Consider the following 26344-nt stretch of genomic DNA (forward strand, 5'->3'; position numbering starts at 1 on the left):
CCTACCCAACCCCCCTTTCTTTCTCCTCCCCCTCAATTCACCCGAGTTGCATTCAAGGACATTGGACTATTTTGTCAGCGTTCAATGGCCATTTTATCCAAATCTTTGCTGAAGGAATTGAGTGCGCAAAGCTGTGTGGGTGCATACACACAGAAGGCCAAGACGGAAGGTTGGACACACGCTTCAGTGTGTTGCAGCTCAGTTGGGACCTTTCAGAAGTTCGAATCAAAACACTCTGAGCGCAAATATAGAGTGTGCATTTGTTTTGTGTTCATCTTTCTCCAAGCTTGCACAGTGTGTGCGTGTGCGTGTTTGGCAGGCGGCGGGGGCGCCTTGGCCGGCCGGCCGCTGAGCAGCTCACTCTTGGAACCAGCTGGGTCCTGCTTTCTGCGTCCAAAGCACTCAGTGTAGACCACATGCTCTCGCCCCCACTCTGCATCAGTCTTCATCATGCACAACACACAAGACGGACAACCATCGCAGTGGCTCGACTAAAACGGACACAGCAACAAGCTTAAGAGACATTTGCTGTCCCTACTAACCTGTTTAACGGAGGAACGCGCAAAATATCTACATTTGACATTTTGCATTTATCCAATATCCTAATAGTGAGCATTGCCCATGCACCAGTTAGTGACTAGGGTGCACTGGTAGAACAAGTGCATGTTACGAATGAGGCGAAAATAGTGTAGTCCGGACAGTTCTTGAGCTGCTAGTGAAGCACTAGATGGCAATAGCATTTTTTTTTGAATGTCATTTAGTTGTACTAGTAACATGGAGGTGTCAACTAGTCAACAAGTCATTAACCTCACCATAAGATGGTCGATGGTTAATTGAAGACACACTGTACACAGACAAGTGTCCGTGTTTTTCAGGATGAGCAGGAAGATCCATTGGCCTGCTTTATTTAAAATGCTTGTTTGCGACTGTCAATTCGTATTTACCACACTGGCTTAAAAGCTTATTATATTTAATTGTAGGGAGAGCTAGAAAGCAATAAAATTTTACGGCTACCCGTAATTGTGAATAAGACGGTGTTCTCACACTATCCATTGAAAAACATTCCTTTGACCATTTTCTCCAATTTCTACACAAAATGCAACAAATGATATATTTTGTGGTGATATGGAAGAAAAAGCACCAGAAAATATGAGGAGACACACTTTTTACTGAACCTTGACAATACATCCTGTACAAATTTGTGGCGGAATACGATTTTAAAAAATCAAATGAATTAGAGGCTTCATCATTCGTCACATTTTAGTTTATGTCATTCCGATGATTTAACCTTTTGGCGTAAAAACATGTTTTTTCTATTCTTATACATTTTGGTTGACAAGTAGACACTCAAAAGTCGCTTATCATCAATTGATGTTACAGTATGAACTCCAGATGTCGGTAATTCAAATTGTTTCAGACTGTCAAAACAAATCAAGAAGGAAAAAAAAAGCTTTCTGAGGACTCAGAATGCTAAGGCTAATATGGGGGAAAACAGTTCGGCGTTGGGAAATCAAGTCGTACGTCTGCTGCGTACGTCTCTTTAGCTAGTTAAGCCTTTTTCACACTGCGCTTAGCAGACCCATTCGTTGTGCTTGTGGTGAGGGCCAGGCACTGCTGGGCAATATATTTCTCATCCATCGAAAACAGCGGCAAACGTTTCCGATTTGAACTTCCAAATATGGGCATGCCGGCAACCGTTGCGCCGTCATCGTTCCGTGCTGCCGCTCGAGTGAGCGCAGTGTGAAAATAGCTATACTGAAAAAAAGAAAAAAAAAAACGCACGTCTGTAACACTTTTGAATTAAAGGCAACGATTATCACATAAATGTGGAGAGGAAGATCATCAGGTGTGCCCCAGGAAATTATCAAGTATAATTTAATTGGTCTAAAATGTATTATTTAATACAAATAATTCATCCTTGTTGATGTATCTGTGCCGGCAGATGAATTCCAAGTTTCTCCACTAGATGGCAGAAGGTACAACTAAACTGTTTATAACCTTTAGCCATTCATACAACATAATAATGGCTTTGTGTTGAAACAGGCCCAGATTTCACACTAGGTCAATGTGTGTGTAAATTGGGACGACATCATCATTATTTCAGTATTCTTTATTTATTTTGTGATTTTTCTTTTGCTTGCCAGTGTGCCATGATATTTTAAAATATGTAAATATTGAAAAAAAAAACATTTTGGGGTGAACTGCTGAACCCTGCTGTGTTCTGCAGAGAGGCTCTTTGTTGACGACAGTTTCTTTCTATCGCTCGCACAAGAAGAGGTCAGGCGGGTGGTCGCAGATGAAGAGATGAAAAAGCAAGGGAAGGAAAAAAAACGGCGACGAGGAGCGGGAGCGAGATGTTGCAAGGTCCGGGTCGCATGGTGGGTCCCTGCGGTGAAGGTAGTGCACTTCCCCTGAGCTATGTTTACCCTTTTAGAAACAGGGATGAGTGTAAGGCTAAAGATTAGCGAAGGTATAAGCGGGCAATGCTGTATCCAATCCTAAATCGGAATGTCAAATGCAAGCAGCGAGGGGATCCGCTGCCTGAAGCCAGCGCAGTAAACACCTGTGTCAAAAGTCGACAGATCTTTGATTCGCGCCTCTGTCGATAGTCAGCCAGATAAAGCTTTCATTCCATGTCCTCCCATCATTCGCTCACGTGCCGAGAAATAAGCAATTTGCTCTCCTTGTGCGCTATGAAGACATTAATAAGAGAGTTACCAGGCAAAGCACGCATTAGAGCCTTGCAATCGCACGCACTTTGATGTGCCATGTGACAAAAGTGCAAGGAGAAGGAAAGATCTGTAGGAAATCCCTCTTTCATGAGGATTCATATTAATGTTTTCTGTTAGAAGTGCACAGCGGGAAGAATGAAAGTGTCCAAGATCAACCTGAAACCAAACCGCTGTTCTGCGTTTGATATGATGGGATTTTAAAAAAAAAAAAAAAAAAAAAAAAGGATGATGAAGATGTCGTTCTAAATCGCAGGAGCCCTTTAGAAGATAACCGACCATTTTTGGTAACAAGTAGGGATTGTATAACCATCCGTGTGTTCGTTTTCTATAGCACTGCTCCTCAACTCCTCCTCCTCAGCCAATCACAGATCACCGAAAGACAAACAACCATTCACACTCATATCAACACCGATCAACACTCTAGTATCATGCATGTTTTTGGAATGTGGGAGGTAGCTGGAGTACCCGGAAAAAAGCCACACGAGCACAAAAAGAACATGAAAACTCCACAGAGGAAGGCTGGAGCCAAGATTTGAACTGAGACCCTCAAAATTGCGAGGCAGATCTGCGAACCAGATTTGCAATGGTGATTTTACATTAGAATTCAATTATTGCAATTGCAATGTTTGTATTATGTTTTAGTATTTTAATCATCGTTTAGAAACGACAAGAGTTGTTTTTTCGGTTCCATTCGGAAGCCGTGGCTTGAAAGGCGCCCTGCCATGAAATCATTGACAATTATTGGATTGAAAAGAAAATCAATGGACCATAGAACTAAAATGGAACGTATTTTTCTTTCATTTTTACTCTTTCGGGAAAGGCCAGCAAGGGCATTGCCTCACTTGCCTACCCTGTCCGCACGTCCCTGAATGAGGCACACGCTGGATTGGAACTAACATTCTCTTTACGTATATTGAATTATAAACAGTGACTTAAACTTCACAAATCCAAATGAATTGAAGTGAACCTTATTGCAGGCAGGAAATGGATTTCCTACACGATAAAAAAAAACAAAAAAAAAAAAAAACGTTTATAATGACAAGAGTATTACAACGCTATTTGAAAAATGTTGGACCATCTTTCCTTCGCGTGAGAGATCAAGTCTTTCCCTCTCAACTCCTATTGAGTAACAAGTTTCAGTAGAATTGGTGTGAACTTGAAGAAATTCATGAACACATTTCCTTGCGACTTCAACCGCTCTTTCTAAACAAGCAAAATAAACCGACAAGGTGCTAGAAAGACATACAAGTCCTTAATAAAAGCCAAAAAGACAATTGTCACTTGGAACAGAACGTATGGCGGCACACACATCATTACAGCTTGCTCTGGTGCATTCCCATAACAAATTGTGATTTTTTTTTTTTTTGCTCAAGGGTGGAATAAAATGGACGAACTGAGCATTGAGAAGGATTGTAACAGTAGACTTCGTTTTGCCCTGGCAGAGGTAGAGTCTCTTTTGAAGCTAGCCTTGCATGCCATTATCCCGCCAACCGCGTAACCACAAGAGGCCGCCGACCCGCCTACCCGCCTTCCTCACCTGACAGGCCAGGAATAAACATGTTCCACCTGTCATTACTTGCTCTTCCTGATGTCCGACTGCTTTTCGTGGGGGGGTTGGGCACACTGAGACAGATCAAAAGACCTCATCAGATTTGGCGGACCAATTGCCCTGCAGAGCCTCCTTTGGCATTTGAACCAAAAAAAAAAAAAATGGTCGCAGCAGGGGTTCCTGGACTTGCCTCTTTCCAATTGGTGAAATGTGCCCGGAGCGCAGTCAAGCAGCTGTCGAGCGTGCCACCTTTCCCGAAAGCACATTATTCGTGCTCTTGGATCCCCTGACAACATTTCAGTGATGTCTGGGTTGATGTCTCTGAAATAGTTTCTGGATATGAATTCATATTGAACCCCCAAACACACTGTGTACTGTCTTGTTGACATTTTCATTTTCAAAACAGTCTAGAGATCACAATCCTCACTGTAATGGTGGAATAAACATTCCAAACATGGACATTTTTTTTGGGGGGGTGGATTCCAATGACCGTATTTTCCGCACTATAAGGCACATCAAAAAGCATTCAATTTTCTCAAAAGCCGACAGTGTGCCGTATAATCCGATGCGTCTTATGTATGGATTAATATTCTGATTTCTTGGACGTAGTATTTTAAATGTTCTGTGAAGCGCTTTGTTTCAGCTGCAGCGGTTGTGAAAGTGCGATATACCGTATTGGCCTGAATATAAGACGGTGTTTTTTTGCATTGAAATAAGACTGAAAAAGTGGGAGTCATCTTATATTCGGGGTCTAGACATTATAACCATTCACGATGCAAGATGGCGCCAGATATCATTGAAGCGAATGCTGAATTTGACTCTTTAGGCCAAAGTGAACCCCTGCCACGAAGAATAAAAATAAAAATAGCGGTAGCACAAAGAAGAAAAATAAAAAAATAGCGGTAAGAATAAAAAGAGAAGAAAATAATAGAAGAGATAACAGAAAATGGAGAAACGTAGTGAGCATCTGGAGAAAAGTGGGTCAAAGCTCGGCCAGGTTAACCGGTAGCTGAGGAGAAGTTATGCTGTAATTTACATTTCAAAAACCAGAAGCCATTCATTTACGAATGTGATTGCACTTTAGATTTGAATGAGGCAAAATAACATGCTTTTTCTCTCAAATATATTGTTATAATCATTTGTTTCAGATGCGCTGTAATTATTTTCTGTATAAAAATTAATTTGGCGTTCAAAAAGTCTTTTTTCAAACTTGAGTCTTGAAAAAGAGGGGGTTGTCTTATAATCAGGGCCGTCTTATATTCGGGCCAATACGGTAAATAAAGTTGTATAGTGAATAGTATTGTATTCCTTTAGCATAGCTCCATCTAGTGGATGCATAATGGAAGCGCAGCCACTATTGTAGCTTCTATTCTATACGCCTTAGAATGTGGTGCGCCCTATATGTGAAAACAGTTAAAATAGACCAATCATTGAAGGTGCGCTTTATACTTCAAAGTGCCTTATAGCGCGGAAACTGACGATACTGTTGCTGTGGCACTGTATAAAAAGAGGTTTCTGCACGACTTGTGTTCTTCGCCTCAATCCAACAATGTCACTTAAGTGTCCACCGGTGTCCATTTGTGAAAGCCATTTATGTCCATTGTGCAAGGTGGCGGTTATCACGAACAACTGGCGAGAGCACTGAGAGCATTCATTATGCTACATCCCGTACATTGCACGCACGCGTGCACGTGTGTGGTCAAGTGTGCCGAACGCTTTTTGACTCTGGTTTATTACTACGGTTGTAATTGAGTTCAATTTATTTCTGCTGCGCGCAGGGCTGGTTATCATGAATAAGTGGGCAAGAGGAGCAATCGCATGGATGAAATGACAAACGTATGCGTGCATGTACTCATGCGCGACCGAGTATGCCGCGAATTTTATGAGAATTTCTATCGCGGTTCAATGTATTTCTCTTCAGGTATCTGATTTAATTTCAGCTAATCAAAGGTATTAAAAAAAAGGAAAAAAAAAGGTAATTTCCAGAAAAGAGAGCAAGCAAAAATGTGGATTGATTGAGCTACTCCCCAAAACAAAAGACAACCGCCCCCCCCAAAAAAAATGCTTCATTCTATACAAAATAGCAAACAATTTAGTACCGCAAAATGTTTTTCATCAAAATTAAACACATTGTAGGTGTGGACAAAAGTCCAAAATATATGTTTTTCATAATAGCAATGTTAGCGGGGCCAGACACAGACTCCAAAAGCCAGAGCCAAGTTCAGTCGCCCAGATCTCATCCAATATCCTCCCTATCAAAGGCCTCTTTGAAGTTCAGCTTCTGTAAAATTGGTGTCAGGCCGAAGTTTCAGCAACCAGAAGGTCGTTTGAAGCTTGACTGCCGAACGCAACCTCGGCCACCTTTGTGTTTTAGCATGCCGCCCCCCCTCCCCCCTCCCCTTCATGTTAAAGTGGCAATCAGTGTTTGCGCCGCGGTCACAAGCTCCCGAGCTCCAAAGTGGCGAGACTGCCATTGTCTGCTTTTGCACGGGGATGGAGTCGCCAATCATTCTCGTGTGCTCTTGAAAGACTCCAACAAGATGAGGTCCAGGAAAAAGTCGGCAAACTAGAAATAATATATTCACCCAAAGAACTGACTTTGGATGTATATGAGTGTGGCTCAAACTAGTCAATAAACTCTAGCCTCATGTCATGGCGAGGAGCATTCATTTTCTCCGATGAATATATCGAGAGAGAGTGTCTTTTATTTCTTCAATCATTTCACAAGAAATAGTATTTCTTGGTGGAATTCAATTATGGGTCAAGCGAAAGGAAAAATAATGCAGAGAAATTGCAAGAAGTGAGGCAGACTGGGTGGAACAAATAAATCGCATGGCTGTCTGGAACATAAACGTGAATGCACACAACAATGTGGAGTGATCACCGGTCGGAGTCTCCTGGCCCACTAATCAATCGAAATGACGCTGTCTATTTACAGACTCGCTTGTCTGCGGCCGTTGCCGGGCGATAACGCTCTGTGGAGCAGCAAAATGTCTGGCCAGCAATTCCACACAACTGTCATGCACCTGTGCAGGTTGGAGAGTAAGAAAATAAGATGGATAGTCAACGAAAAAAAAACCAAGAGGACCACTGAAGTGCTCTTCATGCGGTAAGATTTCGCATTCCTTTAATTCATCTGAAATCCTGTTCACTCTTGTTTTGGTGCTGCGGTTTTGGTTAGCAACTGATTTGAAATGCAACCAGAGCGGCGCGCTGTGTTATTTTGTGTCATATTTTTTCGGCATCTATTTGAAGATTTCAGAATTAGCATCCAATCTAAGATGGATTCGTTGTGAAATGCTAATCCAAACAATAACGCGCAACTCTTTTGCCCTTCATTCGCGACACCTTTGATGGTTCCAATCAGTTTGCCGTCCGCCACGGAAGGACAAATTCTCCTCCTCATTACCCCAGCGCTGGTTTGACAGGCGGATGGGCGGAAAGATGACGTTGTGACGAGCGGGCGTGTGGGTAATCATGAAGGCGTAAGCATGCGCGCGGCGCTATTTGTCGTCCCCACAGGTGAGATGTCGGCGGCAGGTGAGACGCGGGCCTAATTTAAAAGCCTCTATTTGGTGCCTAGTGAAGCAGCGTTGATGTCCCAAAACACGCAAACACGCATGCACGTGCGCACTCTAATGGCACATAACGCTACATCTTGGTACGTCAACGACCGTCTTGTCTGGCTCGCTTTGACAAGTAAAAAATTACAACTGTTGAAGTCACCTGGCCCCGATTTTGAGCTCGACGACGTGAAAATGATCGATTTCCAGATTTCTCATTCAAACACCAGAAAAATAAGTAAAGATCACACCGTTGGAATTGATGGGAATTTCTCATCTTAATGCCTCGAGACAAAAAAAAACATCCAAAAAAGACAGGCTGCAAGGACACTTTCATGACAAAGAAAATCAACTCATCAACTGCCGCGTGCAAAACAAAGTTCCCCACATCGTGTCTGGCACAAACAGCCCTACGATTGAATTCGGAACTCCGTCATTACGCAGATGAGCCAACATGAGGCCATCTGCTGAAAACCGGCTTCTAACTAGCTTAGCGTTGCTAAGAAGTACATTTCACCAACTTTAATGGTGACTTTCTCCAGTAAAGTTCATTCCTGATCTTCAAATTGGCACATCTTGACCAAATATTATCCGATTTCCACAATGTATACATCAATGAAAAGAAGTAATGGTATGGCCAAAATGTGAATGGCTGATTTAAAAGAGACATTTGTTGACATAGGAAACCCGAAGAAAAAAAAAAACTTGGTTGTATGATTTCGCACCAATCAAAGTTTGCCATTTATTTAAGGAGCTGCCAAGCTGCAAAGTCACTGTCGGATTATTGACCTTGCATGCTTTTTGCCCAAGAAACATTTTCGAGACGCCTCGTTTGTTGTTATAGTCACTCTTGTTTTGATAGCTTTATTGTTTCGTAAGTATTTTTAGATTTGTTGTTATTCTTGAACTACTTAAGTTTCGTGTCATTTTTCCATTTCGGGTTGTGTATTTTCGGCGAGCAAAATTACCTTGATGTTTGCAAGCGTCTTGTTCATATTGGCTTTTCCTGGTTTTGTGTCGCTGGTGTTTTCTGTTTATACTTTGCTGGTCCTTCGTTTTTCTCCAATTTTTTTTTTGTACCGTCGTTTGAGTCTACATTTGTGGGACTCGTATCACCATCTGGTCCATTTTTGGATCGTCTCAGAGGAAAAGCAATTAAAAAGTCCCATTTCCACATGTCCCTTTAAATCTCTTTTTAGTGTCTTTTCACGTTTTAACACAATCATTCAATGGCAATGGCGTTTTTAGCTTTACCGAGACCCTTAACTCTTTAATTGGCCTATTTTCATTTCTGCTCTTGAATTACATTTCGTATCGGGACAAAAGCAGCCGAGTTAATAGTATTCAAATGCAATTCAAATATGTTCTATTCTCTGCTACTGCATGTTGTTTATAGCTGCCTCCCATAAACAAACGCCACCATCTTATTCTGCCATCCATACGGTCCTAAAGGGTAAAATTTGGATTTTATATTTTGGCATTTGCATCCACCTGGAAGACGTCATGTTGCGATATTACATACCCCCCCCCGCCCTCTTCGCCAAGGCCACTATTTTGAGAGTGAGATTGCACTGTGCCGCTTTGGATAAATAAAAAGTGACGGCGGCGCATGCATACGTTGGCCGCTGGTAGGAGAAAGAGACGTTTATTTCTGTGCGCACCCCGAGGTGAAAGCAGCTTTGCTTGTTTTTTTTTTTTTCTTTCTCATTATCTATGTTCCAAAACACTATTTGTCGCTTGTTGTGTGATCTAACAGCCTGCACAACACAACAATTCAGCTGAGAGTTTATCATTTTTATGCATTAAAACATGCAGTTTGCGAAAGGGCCAAAGCATATTTTGTTGTCATCTCTTGTCAGTTTTACTGGAAAGCCGCGCTCGTGATGCGCTTTGGCCTCTCGCCGTGAACACACAGGACATGTTCTTTCCACATGGAGCGCAGTGGGCAAAGGTCTCACAATTAGGCCAGTGAATTCTGCCCGCAGCGGATCAGACACAATCCGCTCTGACTGGGCCCGCCTAACATTCTGAAGCCACTCAAAAATAGCCAATTACCCATCTGTTTGGTGTCGTGGCAAAACATGCCGTTAACAGATTTAGATGTTCGACACAATACTGTATAATATGACATACTTTAACATCATCAACAGCATTTCAAGTCTGTTCGGCTAAAAAGTAGACAGCAAAGCAACCAATGAGAATGTTTTGGAATGGAAATTTTCCAGAGCAGCCAGCTTCATATAATGCCTTGGTGAAGCAGCAGGTGGCTCTTTAGCCAAGGCTATTCTAATTCTGTGAGATTTTTTTTCCCCCAGTAACTGTGAACATTTATTCTTTTGGTTCTGCTGTATGTTTAGTTTGACAAACGTCAGCTCCGAGTGGCAAAAAGCAGCTCGAAGCCTCTTTTTGTGAAGAATTGCTCATCTGCCAAACTGCTGCCTGTTGTGAAGTCAGTTGAGTTGAGTTCACTGCCACCAATACGGCCCTTCAAGTTTTTGTTTGAAAATCAATGCAAAACAACAACAACAAAAACGATGGATGATTCCCCCTCCAAAAAAAAAACAAAAAACGCTTCACTTGTGTCTCACGGCACCACTAACATCTCTTTAAAAAACAAACTGACATCAACGTACAGTCATACCTCGGTTTTCGACCATAATCCGTTCCAGAAGGCTGTTCGAAAACCGAAACCACGCTCTTTTTAAAAAAAAAAAAAAAATCTTTATTGAACACGTCTGTGCACAATGGAACGCTACACGAGGAAGCGTCACTTCCTAAGGCGAGAGGAGTCAAGTGACGCATTCAAGTGCGCTCAGTTTGGTCGAGAACCGAAATTCGGTCGTCATCCGAGGCATAAAAAAAACTTGAAATTTTTGGTCGAAAACCGATTTGGTCGAGAACAGAGACGTTCGAAAACCGAGGTTTGACTGTACCTTGAAACATTGTCTGTGCTGTTAATGGAAGTTCTACGATGACTGGAGTTCGGCCCACGGGTCTTGCGTGTTTGCTTGCGGGGGTCAATATAGATTGTAGTTGCTGTGAGCGGACTGCATTGGCTATGGGCTCATCTCATTCCTCTGATTGCACGTTCCTACGTTTTGGCTCTTCTGATTACCGGCTAGCACTTCCCACCAGGAATTCCATTGATGTGGGAGGAGGTAGAAATGTTTTGGAGTAATGAGAGGACAGGTGCTTTATGTCGTCATTTGATGGCGACGTCTGCTAAAGACGACATGAAGTCATTGACGCTCATCACAAATGCACCACCTGTAAGGCTCACCACCAATGTCCACTTTGTGCTTGATTTTTCAAGGGGGATTAAATTACAGTCAACTATTAACATCATTATGCTTCACAACTTTGCAGATGCGCTGACAACAGATATCTTTGAGTCTATTCTTTCATGCACGTGTATTTATTTGAATATAAAGCTTTACGGTTATGGTTTTCATCGTCAAGATGGGAGGTAATTATGAACCGTTCCACATACCAGTCAATGTGTTACAATAAAGCCTTCACACATTTGCAAGAAAGCAAAAAAATGGAAATAAGTGCATACTGGAACAGGTGAATTTTATTTGAGCTCAATCAGAGGCACCTGAAATGGGGGCAGGTGTGTGCTGACTCCCGCTGAACATTGGCTTGAATGCGACTGATTGTGAACGCAGCCACATCCCGAGTTCAAAGACATTATTTCCATTGTTTATTTTTACGTTCCCTCTTGAAATGACTGCGTTGTACAAGTTGTAGCTCACGTTAATGGCGGGGAACATTTTGAAATGATTTTTCTTGCTCTCAGTTTTTAAATTACGAAATGCTGGCATTTGAACAGGGGTGTGTGTGGGCTTGTTATACCGACTGTAAATTCACCTCATCATAGTTAATGCACGTGTGTGCTTTAATGTCTTCCCATCTGTTGGTGGACGTGCTCTCCCTGCTCTGAGGCTTGCAGCGCCCCACCCGATCTGCCAAGCCTGACCTCACCACAAGTGTGTGTGTGTGTGTGTGTGTGTGTGTGTGTGTGGGGGGGGGGGGCTGCTTGATGACCACTCCACTTTCTTATGAAGTGGAGTCATTAAGCATCGAGAAGGCACAAAAGGGTGATTGCGGTGATTTGGAAGACATTGCCTGGGCCACAATGTCCAATCAGAGTCCTTGTTTGACCTCCTCCAGGTCATCTCCAATCAGCCAAAAGAGACCACGCGCAGACATGGTATACACACACACACACACACACACACACACACACACACACACACACACACACACAAAATCACATTGTTCCCATTAGTACAAATGATAAAATTAATATTGATTTGACCACATGTCCCTCATGAAGTGAGACTTTTTGTCGACGGTCGAAGAGACTACCATCCCAACCAGTCAAATTGGCAAGACACTTGTCAAGTGTTAAAGTTGTGTTTTTTTTTTTTTTAAATTTACTACTACAGTGGTTAGAAAGAAAAAAAAAAGCAAATAAATGCATTAAATTGATAGCTAAATGGACGGACAGAGCGCCAGATAGATAAATGGACTTGCGGAGAGACAAAGAAACCAATAGACACGTAAGTGGACAGACAGAAGTGGGGCTCTTCCATCATGGGTTGTTTCTCAAAAGCATTTCACAAAAGTGCACTGCGGCGCGCGGCGCAGGATAGCGGCATCCATTGCGGTCACAACTGCTCCACATCAATTCACTTCTTTGCCGGGTTTAAGGGGTTCACAGAGAACAAGAGGAGAAAAAAAAAATGGAATGATGAAGTGACCACAATTGAGCCCCAAATTGATCCACACTCTTGTTTGTCCCCAAAGAGTTGGGACGGCCGTAATGAAACCAACGGGACGAGCCCGTCCGCGCTGCCCATCGTCTCATCCCGCCGGCTTCTTTGAAGGAGGAGTTTGTTTCTCAAGGTGATTGTCAGGGTGATAAGGGAGAGGGTGTTATTAAGGGTGACAGCGGAGGGGCCGAGAGGCGGCGGCTGACTGGATAACCTTGCCGTCCGTCCTCGGCTCGGTTTCCTTCCAGCGCCGCCATCTCCGGCCCGACCGTCCCTATCTGCCCCCGCGTCGCCGCTTCCTTGCTGCCCGCTTGGATTCCTGCTCCAAGGCGGTCTCCAAACTGGAGTTACCTCCCGGCGGCAGGAAAACTCGAAACACGGTTCCTGACCTTTCCTTTCTGTGTACAAGGGTAACCTTTGCTGATCCGAGTGGAGCCCGTCCTCAAAAATGTGTTTGTCTTTGAAAAAAAAAAAGACTGACTTGCGCAGAAGGAAAAGCGAGAACGGCAACATTTGTGTATCGTGAAATCGTATCTTGGGGGAAAAAAAAAAGTTATGAAGCTTAAAATGTCAAAACGGTTGTTAACTTTAACTATTTTTTTATGAGTTTGATCACGTGACGCCTTCTGCCGCTTGCATCTGTGCGCTCATCGCATGTGCCGTGAAAGCAATCCACAGTGGAGTCGCTAAAAATCAACACACCTGAAGTGGTGATTTTTAGTTTTTTTTGGGCCCAGTTTTCATACTGCTCAGTTTACGTACAATTAAACTACCTTGAGATTGAGCGCATTCTTTTCACATGCTTTAATAAATGCTTTCTTGTAGGGATCAAGTAGACGCCGTCATGCCTCGTTGTGTCATGGAGGTGTCGGCCATTTTGTTTTATCCGGCCAGTCTTTTGTTTATTACTCAAACATACCTCATGTTAGTGTTTCTGCTGTCTGTTTTTCTTTTAACGTCTGATTCCAAGAGTCAAATTTTAAGAGAATTTAGAGACTTGTTTGAAAATATATAATATTTGTTGGTAGATAAGTATTAAAACGTGCAAACTATTTAGTACTCGATTGTGGAGATACAATTTAGCTCGAAACAGTTTTTTGCCATTTCGGTTTTTTGCTACGAAGAACACACTTTGGAGTCTGGCACGAGTCGGGCCTACCCCACAATGAAACAACTTGAGCACCTTGAATGTGACATTTCATTCGGGAACATGAATGAAAATGACGAGTGGTCAGGAAAAGTCTGCATACACCACAATTTTAAACGATTATTTTTTTTTTTTTTTACTCTTAAATAGATTATATAATAACAATGTTTCTGAAAATATTGCCAGCAAAGGTAATAACGGCGGCCTACTAAAAATGAATTCACATTATTACGCAAACCTGGAGGTCAACCAGCCTCACCGAGCAGGCTTTGTTTCACTTTGGATGTTTCTCTATAGTCGTTCAAGAAAGAAAAAGAAAGGGAAAAAGTACGGAATACTGCACCTAACCACTTCCAAAACTCATGACATCATCACTCTGCTTTCTCTTGTTGTTCTTGGCCATGTCAGCAAGTTTGGCGTTGGCATTATCATTAGTAGTTTGTTAGATAAGGCTAATTGATCTCCACCTCGCCGGTGTATTAGCGAATCGCGCGCGACTCCTTCCACTGACTCTGCATAACTCTTACCGCCTCAGCACAATCTGAGCCTCGGGAGCAACGCGCATCCCTGTAGAAATGATTTCATCATCCCGGCCGCTCTGTCTGCTGCTCTCCTGATTTTTACATCTACAGTCCTTCACCTGCACCAATCCCCCCTCGACAAGACACATGAAAGACTTGCAACTTTACTTTAACTCAAATGACTCCTCATATAGTTGAAAGTTTTTTACTCCCTCCAGGGCTTTAGACACAGCTCTAAAGCGCAATTCACTTGAAAGCCAATGCGGTAAATAAGAACGGAAAATGGTAAATGTGCATTTGTCTACAAGCTGAATGAGTTGAGAAGCCAGTGAATAGAACGCGGTTAACATTTCAAGCAACCTTGTCCGTGTTAGAAATGAAGTGACTGTGACAGGTACGGCACACAAGTCTGCATTTGCGCTAACAAGAGATTTGGCTGCTTCACCACTATTTTCGACGAGCAGTAACTTCTCCGACAAATAAGAGACTCTCAAACGATATAACCATCCGTGTTGTAGACCACCTATCCACATTAGCGGCACGGGTAATTTGGAGCCTACCCAAGCTAAACAAAATACAGTACTAATACCGTATCTTCCGCATTATAAGACGCTTCGGAGTATAAGGCGCACCTTCAATGAATGGCCTATTTTAAAACTGTTTTCATATATAGGGCGCACCACAATATATGAAAATAAGGAGCATAGAATAGAAGCTACAAAAATGTTACATTATGCACCCACTAGATGGAGCTACACTCAAGGGAATACAATACAATACAGCTTTATTTACATCGCATTTTCACAATCGCTGCAGCTGGAACAAAGACCTTACACAACATGTAATTTACTACGTGCAAGAAATCAGAATATTGATCCATATATAAGGCGCATCGGATTATAAGGCACACTGTCGGCTTTTGAGAAATTTTTATGCTTTTAGGTGCGCCTTATAGTGCGGAAAATACGATACAAAGCAACCTTTAGGAAAGTGTAACCAAACACACTTTGAGCAATCTGAATTTACCGAACGAAAAGATTAGCACGTACTTTGAAAACAAATGTTTTAAAAACCAAACAAAATGGATTTCAAACCATCGCACCGACCTTGCAAAAGATCTGATTGATACAGCAGCACGAAAACAGATACGGTGGATTAATTGTGAATTATAACAATTCCGGAATCCAGACCTGAAGTTGACAGAGTAAAACAACGTTAGCAAAAGTGCTTATCATCGTATTTCTCTGTCCAGCGATCTTCTATCATCCATACGGCCCTTCAGGAACCTCAACCGACTGGCTCAATAAAACCTCGACAAGGTCCGTCTTGGAAAAGGGAGATCAAATGACCTGAAATGCCCGGGAATTGTTTTTGAAGCTATCGGACTGTTCAGGTTCTGTTTGAGTATTGTTTCTGTGAGTATCAAGGGGGATTTGGGCGAAGGGGCCGCCGCCTGCCGGAGCATTCGGATTAGCTCGGCCTGATCCCGACAACCTCTGAACATGCTCCCTGTTATTTGGAATATCTCCATTTGTGCCCAGCCAAGCACATTGTGACTGCTAATCTATAGTTTTCTTGTGTCCAAAGGGAGAAGAACTCCCGTTCAGCATTTTGCTTTTTTGCCCGCGCCGACCAGCCCTCCCTGGGTGGTTTTTCAGCCACACTTTTTGCCACTCTATTTTGCTCTCCATCTTTCTCAACCTCAGATGTCTCGGAACTAATTCTCTTCCTTCGCCTCTCTACTCTTGCCAATCTGTCTTTTGCGTCATTCTTTCTTTTTTCTTCGAACCACCTTTCTCTCCGTCTCCACCGGTGGGGGAGATCAGTGGAGCTTAGAGGGCCTTCCTGCCTGCTTCATTACTGAGCTTTGTCTCTCGAAGAAAGAAGAACACCACTGATGTTTAATACATGGACCGCTCTGTTGTCTTTTATGCCAGATAAATTCATCATCCAAAAAAAAAAAAAAAAAAAAAAAAATGCGGAACAGCAGTCAAGCATGTAACCCTGCTCTCTCAATCTCAACGCTCTTTTTTTCCCCCAGCATCCCTGTTCTTGCTCTACATTTTAACGTATTGGACCTCGCTCTGCTTCGCCCTCTCATTCTTTCGTCACATCTCAGTGAACTCGAGAGGAAAAAAAAAAACATTGTCCTTCCGTCGGAGTAAACATACAAACTATACAAGACCGGCTTAGAAAAATTCAAGCCGAAACTAGCCGATACTATTCATGATACATTTGTCTTTAACCCTTTCATGCACTCCGTAATCCGAAAACATGATAAACTGTCCGCTCTTGTAACAGCTGTCCTTGAAAGGGTTAAATCTGCATGAAAGGGGGGGCATTAACTCATCTTCAGTGTTGTTTTGTTTTGTTTTGTTTTTTACATCAAATACCACTTTTAAAAAATCCTCCGCTCTCCACTGTAATGACTAACACAAAATACAGTATAGTAGGCCCAAGTGTTTTTACCCAAAAACAAAAAAAAACACAGGTTTGGTTTTATTCCTAAAAAGTCTATTATTGTAAGACCCTGTATGTATTAGGTACAGTTTGATAAACAATGTGAGCGAATATAGGAAAATAAATTACTTAAATAATGGTTCAAATAAAATGTATTTCACGTAAAAGTAAAAATAATGATTGAGCTAGCCACTAGTCGCACTCAAACCACACCTTGGGAAACATTGTCATAGATCATCCAACACGGTGACTTTTTTCAGACTGTCAAGGACCGTCCGTCATTCTATGTTCAAACAGCAATTCATAAGATTGAATGACTGAGTTTTTTGCATTGTGTTGTATTATTTTGTTATTTTGACTTCAAGATGGCGCCGCGAGAGTGGCTGCCTTTACAGCAGCTCCTACATTTTGTTCTTCTACTTCTTCCTTTCATAACTTTGCTGCTGTGAATTGGGGAATTTCTCCATTGTGAGACTAATAAAGGTTTTCTTATCTTATAAGACATCTGAGCCAACATCTGTGGGGAAAGGTGACCAAGGTTCAATGTCAGGCCAAACGCTACTTTTTCTTTGCCTTGAAAAAAAGAGACCGAATGATCGACACACATTCATGTTTAATCATCACACTGTATTATTGTTCAAAATAAATTGATGGATTATTAGTTTTTAAATCAGTCAACTATTTGTTCACTTATTGTTCAAGTGAGCGTAAAGTGTCAGAAAATTATTGCAAAATCTCAATGTTATTTAATACACATGACAATTTGAGATTTCGGTATAGATTATAGAATGGAACATGGAAGTTGACACACTGCTTTCGCGGGCCACATAAAATGACGCGGCGGGCCAGATCTGGCCCCCGGGCCTTGAGTTTGACACTATGCTTTACAGTGTGCTTCCAGTTGGCAATTCCCAAACACCCTTCTCCAGAGTGTCAAAGATCATTTGATCTTAAAGTCTCGAGAGCAGCCACTCCCAACCTTTGACCCAAGGCACACATACACAGTCTCGAAAAATCTCACGGCACACCACCCAAAAATATTTCACCAACAAAACCCAACTCACGTCTCGGGTTATTCAACATAAGATGGCCAAGTTGACCATGGTCAAAGTTCCTCGTGAGCTTTTTACAATTCTTTCATGATTTTCAAACTTTCAGGCCATGCTCAAACACATGCCCGCAAGTTTTAATGAGTCCTTGCATTCTCTATCGGAGATAACGCAAGTGCTGCTGGCTTCTTTTTCTGTATGCTGGCCTCACCAATTATCCGCCATATTTTGATCACGAAACACGATCATGTAATCGTCCTTTGCAAGATAAGAGCGACAGGGTGGACTAAAACAAAATGTGAAAATAAGTCAATCTAAACCAAAGATCCGGACGCAAGGACGGCGTGGGCTAGTGATGGCGGAGAGCAAAGCATTTCGGGGGAAAATCAAAGCGGCTGAAGCTGATTTCTCCGGGGGGGTGAGCGCGGCCGAGCCCTCCGAGGAGGCTCTGAACGGTCTTTCAAAACTGAAATATCAGCAGCAGTCGGTGCCGGTTTTCAGCGCCACGCATGATGGAAAATCAATCTAGCTCATTGTCCATCTGAGGAGAAAACGGGTGAGACAGGTCCCGGTTGCCTCCTTGAAGCGAGACCGCCCCGCCTCACCCAAACAACAACAGTGCCCCTCGATGGTTTGCATCGTTGGTGTCGGAGGCGTGTTACAACTACGGTGGCTCAATCTGAAACGTCTGTTGTTCTGCTAGATTAGGTCGGTGATTGGCCATTAATATTCATTTCACAGTGTGTCTTTGTTAAACAGCAGCAGGAGCTGACAGACTGTTTGGATGAATTTACTCCAGCGTACATTTTTTTTCTTTGAATTTGCGCATTCTGAGGTTTCTGTGTAGCGCTACGTGGTTCACCAGTTTTGTTTTTTTTGGGTGTCAGATAAAGGGGAAGCCAGGGGGATTCCCCCTCCACCCCCACCCCTCCACCCTCCGAATGAAAACAACTCTGAATTAAATGTCTTGGGGGTGATGAAATATTAAAAAGGAATTTTGCTTTCATCCGAAACTCGTATTGTTGGTTGCGTTTGACGCCCGGCGACAGGCCATTTCGGTTTGAAACGCATCACGAAGCAGAGAAACATTGCGGTCTGTGTGGTCTTTGGCTTCCGAGACATCCCGGGGGAGCCAAAGTCCAGTCGGTATAAAACCACATTGGAAAGGTCTTCCCTAATGAAGGTGATCTCAACTTTCCTCCCCCTTAATGAGATTAAGTCACTAATTAGTATAATGTGATCCACAGAGGAATAGGCCGCCCCTATTGGACCAGAAGAGTGGCCCAGAGCAGTCCAGACTGCCTCTACCCCGGTGTCTCTCCCTCAAGAGCACATAAGAGGTAATTAATTCAACACTTCTTAGTGTCAGAAAATGCTGCTAAGTGAAAGCCAATAGAATCAAATCACACACTCCAAAAAAAAAAAAAAAAAAATCATCCAAGGATCCATTTCTGCAGGACATTTTTTTTGCCTCGTGACCTCTTAGAAAGGACTTTCCCATTGTGAGAAAAAAAACCACAAAAAAAAGCATTAAGACCCTTTTGGTAAGGCATCTAAAAGTATGAGTATGGGCAGTCTCACATTGTCATGAGCTCCTTAGGGAACCACATGCAAATTTTTAAGCCAATCATATTCCAGATATGAAATATGATGATCGGTCGTGATGCACTTTTAATGATATCTGCATCACTTACAAAATATTGTGATACAAAATGTGTCACAATGCGCATCCTTCGATGTTGGGAAGTGTCCAAGGGTAGATTTTGGCCCTTAAGATTACCAAAAATAAATAAATAAATAGTGCATGACCCGCTTCTTTCTACAATGTAGTTAAGTGTCTAAGGCATGATTTGGGTCATTTTGGTGCTCTATGGTTCTTGACTGTTGGAAAAAAAAAGGCTGTACAAAGAAAGATGCTCTTCCCCTTCCACTCTCACACTCATAGGGCGGAGCTTTCCAACTGGATCCTCCGCATCCTTGTACGATGTCAGAAAGTTCCCAAGCCAGGATTTTGCCCATTTCAGCGGCCCACAGCTCGTTCGAGTTGGAAATATAAGACAACTCGGAATCAATTTTCCCTTCGGTGTCGCTCTGATTTGTTCATTTAAGATGATGTGCGACCCTCATGTCTGCCACCCCCTGGCCGATGTTCACGCCCCTCAGTGGGGTCTTCAGGCCGGTCAGTAAGTGAACATTGCACTGAGTGACCAGCACGTCGCGGGAACTCTCAAAGTGGCCGCTTGCAAGCAAGTAAAGAGGCAGCTGAGTGTCATTGTTAATGTGGACACACAGCGGCACAATGGCTAAATCGATGGAGCTATAGGGGACATCAATCTTTGACTTGTCTAATCACTCCTATTACACGGTGAGTGAAGGTAAGGAAGCGAGGAAGCAACGGAGGCACTTTCTCTCGGAGCTTTATTGGCCTTTCCAGCAATTCTACCAGGTCGTCCTATCCTTTTGAAGCCTTTGTTTGACAGGCAGCCAAGTGCCCAGCCGTCCTAATTCACACCAAATCGGCGGAGGGTTTTGAGGTAAAGCCTCAGAAGTGCAGCACGGCAGCTGGATGCACTTGGCATTGCTCGTGCGTTTCTATCCCCGCCTCTTTTCCACTTCGGAAACTCTCACTTTCTCTCTTGGAGCCGCAAAACATTGTGCCTTTGTTTTTTTTTTTTTTGTTTTTTTTTTTTAAACAACAAAAGCAGACTGCTCTGTTCAAGAGATCGCCTCCTCAATCCCATTAGCATATATGCGCGCCTGGGAGTAAATACATTCCACCAAAAACAAGAGCGATCAAAGGCGACAGAATTAAGCCCGAGTAATGAGGATCTTGGCGAGCACCCTGCAAATTTATTGATTGTTTGCCAAGCTGTACGCACTTCCTCCCCACCCCCAAGTCCTCTTCCCTCTGCGCTTTGACGCTCATGATTCGAAGGCGCGCAACACATACAACCGGAGTGTCGCGAGGGGTTTTGAACTCGGCACCTTGCACGGCCACGACTCCACTATTGCGCTTCGTCGCCATCTGGGCAAACGGGGAACTCCATCGCAGCTTTACATCGCTGCAATAAGACAGGACTCTTTAATTCTTTACGACCTCATTGCGGGCGGAAACGCGATGAGGATTGAGTGCATCTCTGTGGGGATTTGATGAGCTACAAATCCTTAAAAAAAATAAAAATTAAATACATTTTCTGTTCTAAATCCATGAAACAAGCAGCCCAAAAAAAGATGACGTGGATTCCATTTTAGTTTTTTTTCCCCTCTTTTCAATTTGGTAGAGGAGGAATGAGTTACATTATAACAGATTTAAAATCAGATGAAGTCAAAAAATGTGTACATAGAGAATAGATTAGATCAAAGCGAAACCATGAAAGGAATGAGCCACGATTCAGCAGATGAGGAAAATAGGCCAATGAATTGAATGCCAAAAAGCGTACAACTCCGCCAAAAGCCGAACATCTCTAATTTGTCACCAGAGTGACGACAGCCGCCCCTGACATCCTCGAATTAACATATTTCCATAAATCATGTCCAGGGGGCAACCATTGACTTAACGGCCGCTTTTATGTGTAGAAATCGATTTTGAAATACTGCTGGTCTATTGCTGTTCATGCCAGGTGAAAAGTGGAGTTTAAAACAAAATACAGAGGACTCTTTTTTAACAAAATATTCAGGAAGCAAAAGCAAGAAAGAAAATCGTTTTGCAACATTGGAACATAAAGCGGACACACACAGATGCAGTCGCATCTCCTTGAATGCCGTTTTCAAACAACCCGAGATCATCCTCGAAATCAACAGCAATGAAAAACCTTTCCTATCTGAGGTCAAAAAAAGAAAACGGTTACCTCCACGGCTCTCGCTGTCGGCCGGTTTCACCTGGATGGGGCGAGTCATCTGTAGAGACGGAGACAAGAAAGACGAGGTTAGGACCGTTGATTCCATCCACTGATGTTCACACGCTGGCGGCCATATTAATAACTTCTTTTCAAGTACAGATAAAAGTGTCATCGACGCTATTTGTTGTTCACCAAAGCTGTCTTGGAGAGCCTTGCGAGGTGGTCTTAGTGAGAGGGTTGGAGGGGAGATTGAGTATGGGAAGGGAAGAAGCAGCCCTAATAAAGGTGAATCCCGCAGCAGGACGAGCGAGAGCAGGATCGATGCGGGCCTATCGATCGGGGACCCTTGAGCCGCCGCAGAGTGTCTGTCTGGCTGGGAAGGATTCTATGGTGAGGAGGCTCAATCTAATCCACTGGACCCCGATAAGAATGGCATCGCCTGGATTAGGCAACTCTGTCGCCGTGGCCTTTGTGTCACACTGTCCGCCTGTCGCACGTTCGGATGCCTGGCGTTTGTTTCATAGTCATTTGGTGTTCGAGCTCGACAGAAGTAAAAGTTTCAACCGCCACCGATTTCGGTTTCAATCCCAGTTTTGTATTGAGCAGCCGCATTATGGATCTGCTATCGTCGCGAAACCCCGCACACTGTTTTGGATGGCACGTTTCTTTCTTTGAGACCGCAAGCTAGCTGATATTGAATCAATAGCGCCTTTAGTAAAAGTTATAGCATTAGTTAAGTCATAATTACAGTAAGTATTTGGATGAAAAACACCTGGCCGTGAATCTAAATCAAATGAGGAAGAGTAATTACGGCGGCAACTGAGCTCGCTTTGTTGTGCTACGTGACCACACCGTCGTACAACATTAAATGACACCACGTCTGTCCAAACCACCCACTTAGTGTCCAATCCACAAGACACGATCAATTCCAGACATTTAATCAAATTAAGCAAGTATATACACACACACACTCCTTGTCATCATTGTCCCAATGTGATTCTGATTCCCTCCAAACTATGAAAGTGCTTCACCAAATAACTGAAATGTGACATAGTTTGTATCATGGCCGACAGTACGGTTTCAGCTTGGGCCTTGTACTTGAGACGTGCAGAATGAGGGTGACAAATTTGCAGCATTTTGTACTCTGCTAGCTGATATTTTCATATGTGTCAAAGTCCAGGCCCGGGGGCCAGATCTGGCCCTTAGCTGATATTTTCATATGTGTCAAAGTCCAGGCCGGGGGCCAGATCTGGCCTGCCACATCATTTTATGTGGCCCGCGAAAGCAAATCAAGCGTGTCAAGTTCCATGATGCTTGCTAATGTCTGAACCAAAACTTCAAATTGTCATAACATAACAGTCATTATTCTTGAGTTCTGATTTTTTAAATAGCTATCCATCTATTTGTTGTGCGATGTGTATGTAATATGTGGAGGTGATTAAACATTTATATGGTTTCCCAAAATTCATAACGGCCCTCGAAGGGAAACCCGAACTACTATAAGGGTGAAAAAGAAACGCAAACAAAGAATCAGGAAGTACCATCCGTGTAGTTAGAAAAGTTCATAGATGTGCGTGCGGTTCAGAAATTCTGGGGGTGTGGTTACGGAAGTGACGTAATTTTACCAAGCATAGACCTTTCCTATTAACTCTTAACTCTTTTTTGAGTTTGACATTTGACAAAAGTTTCCCCACTTCATTTCGCCGAACTGTCATACTTGACTTGTTGAAAACCGTTTGCTAATTTAGCCATTTGCACATATCTATGGAAAAATGTCACCGCAAATGCTTTGATGTCATTTTGAGCTGCGTGTAAACACATCATTTTACCTCGCTCCCGCCCCCCTCCACAAAGCAGAGAGAAACATTAACGAGAGACTCCGGGCTCGTAAGTGTCCTTAATGGCAAGCCATTACGACAGACGTGCATTGTTGACATGGGCACGATTATGAGTCGGCTTAAACATTTTCAAATGTGACTGCGAAAATCACAGACTGACATTTGCGCTACGAAGGCACCTCATAGCGCGCTCCGTCATCCAGCGATCAGATCGTGCATTCATGCGTAGATCCTCTTCTTATTTTCCCGAATCAATAATCCCAGTCAAAACCAGATGAGAAATTTGCGTTCCTTCCATGTATATTTTGTCAGATTGTCATCCTGTTAAATTGCAAGCACGGCTGTGCAAAAAGGTCAGATTTAAAGACAGGGCAGTCCAATAAAAGCATGACATGTTCAAGGAGAAACACCATAATGGGATTTTAAAATGTCTTAATAACATGCTGATATATGGGGGGGGAGAGGCTTGGGCCTTATTCATTAAGTGCTAAACGTATCCATTTTCACCTTGAGGAAGAGAGTAACCTTCCCTCGCTGAAATTATTCCATAAATGTACCCGTCGTAAATAATAACTAGCGGTGGATACGTCTTTGTAGGGAAAACAGGGGAGGGTGTTATGCTTGCGAGGGGGTGCGGTTTTCAGCTCCCCTCCCCGATCTATATGTTCTTTCTTCCCGTCACAAAGCAAAAGTAACAAGTTCGCTAAAGCTGAGGTAGGGGCGCACTCCGCTCCGTTGAGTCAAACGCGTCAGTGTCATACACACTTGTACCCCGACAAAAGGAAAAAAAAAAAAAAAAACTTCCTCAAGACAAGAATCACATCCACAGGAAATCTTGGGATTCGCCTTTGAAATGTCACACGGACAAAAGATGCCTCGGCGGAGCCGCTTGACTTTTTGTTTTCCGACACATGACGGAGGAGGCCAAATCCGTCGCCGCGCTATGATCTCAGCCGTCTCCGCGGGGCACCCGCGTGTGGGAGGCAGCTCGCTCTTTAAGCTAGTTACTGCTTACTCTCCAACAGCGGCTTAATGGCCAATTTATGTGCCCAAGAGCAATGCATGATAGTCCTTAACTGCCATTACCGATGGGTTCGGTTTGTTCCATTCCCCCCACCCCGAAAAGCCAGAGTGTGGGACTTTCACAAATAAATGAGCGTCTGTTATATCCAAGCTGCTAACAAATGCACACAATGCTGATCAAGCCTGCCTCCGATAGGAGATGGGTGCGGGGCTTATTTCACTCTGTGTGATTGGACGGCTCCTGTGCTTACTTGGCAAAAAAAAAAAAAAAAAAGTACTAGTATTATAGGCACACAAAGAAATTAGGTGTCATGTTTGTTTGTTTTTTAATAATGTGAATTGTGTTATTCAAATGAGGTTGTTATGTGACATTTTCTCTGAAGGAGTGGGTTGGGTGGGAATCTCGCAGAATAGAATCCAACCAAAATTTTCCAGAGACATATGCCTCAAATGACTGGTTAGTGCGTCAATCTCACGGTGCGGAGATACAGGGTTCGATCCCGGCTCCGGCCTTCCTGTGTGGAGTTTGCATGTTCTCCCCCTTGCCTGCATGGGTTTTCTCCGGGTACTCCGGTTTCCTCCCACATTCCAAAAACATGCATGGCAGGCTGAGTGAACACTCTAAATTGTCTCTAGGTGTGAGTGTGAGTGCGGATGGTTGTTCGTCTCTGTGTGCCCTGTGATTGGCTGGCAACGGGTTCAGGGTGTCCTCCGCCTACAGCCTGAAAACAGCTGGGATAGGCTCCGGCACGCCCTGTGACCCTTAAGTGTCTTAGGTAAGATTTGGGTCATTTGGATATGCCTCAAAATTCTTGAAACTGCTTCGTTTTGCTTTACAGAGTCATCCATCTTTTAATTTTCCAAACCACTTTTCTTTAGGGTGAGATTGATTTGACCTTGGGCGAGAGGCAGACTGGTCACCAGCCACTCGCAAGCCACACATGGACAAACAAGCGCACTCACATCTGTGGCCAACTTACAGTCTTTAATGAACCTAACTGGCATGAAAAAATAAATAAATAAAATCAAGAAAGCGCGCTGGTGTGTGCTGACTCCGATTTAACATTAATTTGATTGGTGAATTCGAAAAACACGTCGGCATTCTCGTGTAGCCACATTAGCTCCGTTCAGCTCCACTTCACCCCTGAGCCTGAAAAGGATCAGCGGCAGGAAAAAGATGAAGACATTGGAGTCACTTTGAATGTCTCCGATGCATGGAACTGGGAAACTAGAAACATTTTAAAACCACAACAAAGATGATAAATCATACAAAACAATCGTATAGCGTTCGGTATGAAAAGCCAAACAAACTCGAAACAAACGCTGCCTTGCGACAAACATACTTGTTTCCAATTTCTTGGAACAGGTGCGTTCCCTAAATCATTTTGAAATGTGAAGCCACATGCTGCTTCACCATATCCAAGGGCCCAGAAATCTTCTTATACGTAGCAGCTTTGTCTAATAAAATTTGAATTTGACAGATTCTTGTGATGGGAATTCTTGTTTTGACCAGAAAACGTACGCAGAAAGGAATTCAACCAGAGGACCCGCCATCAAAGACAATATGAGAGCGACAACAAGACGTATGCTGCATTTTGTTGCTGACCTTTCACTTTCCGTGAAGAGCAACATCATCAGGGAATCGCTCTGTCCTCATCAGAGACAAATCTATGCATGAGTTCGGTATCACCGTAAATGCCTAAAAACTCTTATAATCCATCATCATTATAAAACAAAAATTGAAATTCTATCCGATTCCCTAAACGCGGTATTTAGTGAAGTCTGGAAGGAAACCAAAGCGACTGAAAACAAAAAGAGTGAAGCACAAGCAAAACTCAACACAAC

At 43.1% G+C, this 26344-nt stretch overlaps 1 protein-coding gene across 3 annotated transcripts in view; it reads right to left on the minus strand.

Annotated features, from left to right (window-relative positions):
- celf5a (cugbp, Elav-like family member 5a) overlaps positions 1–21696 on the minus strand; it is a 101222-nt gene extending 79526 nt beyond the window's left edge. For all 3 annotated transcript variants that reach the window (XM_019897012.1, XM_019897011.1, XM_019897010.1), the window contains exon 1: positions 21648–21696. In XM_019897012.1, coding sequence (XP_019752571.1) covers positions 21648–21696 — 49 coding nt within the window. The remainder of the gene's footprint in view (positions 1–21647) is intronic.
- Between the last annotated feature and the right edge of the window lie 4648 nt (positions 21697–26344).

Source organism: Hippocampus comes, unplaced genomic scaffold (genome assembly GCF_001891065.2).
Source record: "Hippocampus comes isolate QL1 unplaced genomic scaffold, H_comes_QL1_v1.1 scaffold22, whole genome shotgun sequence".
NCBI lineage: Eukaryota > Metazoa > Chordata > Actinopteri > Syngnathiformes > Syngnathidae > Hippocampus > Hippocampus comes.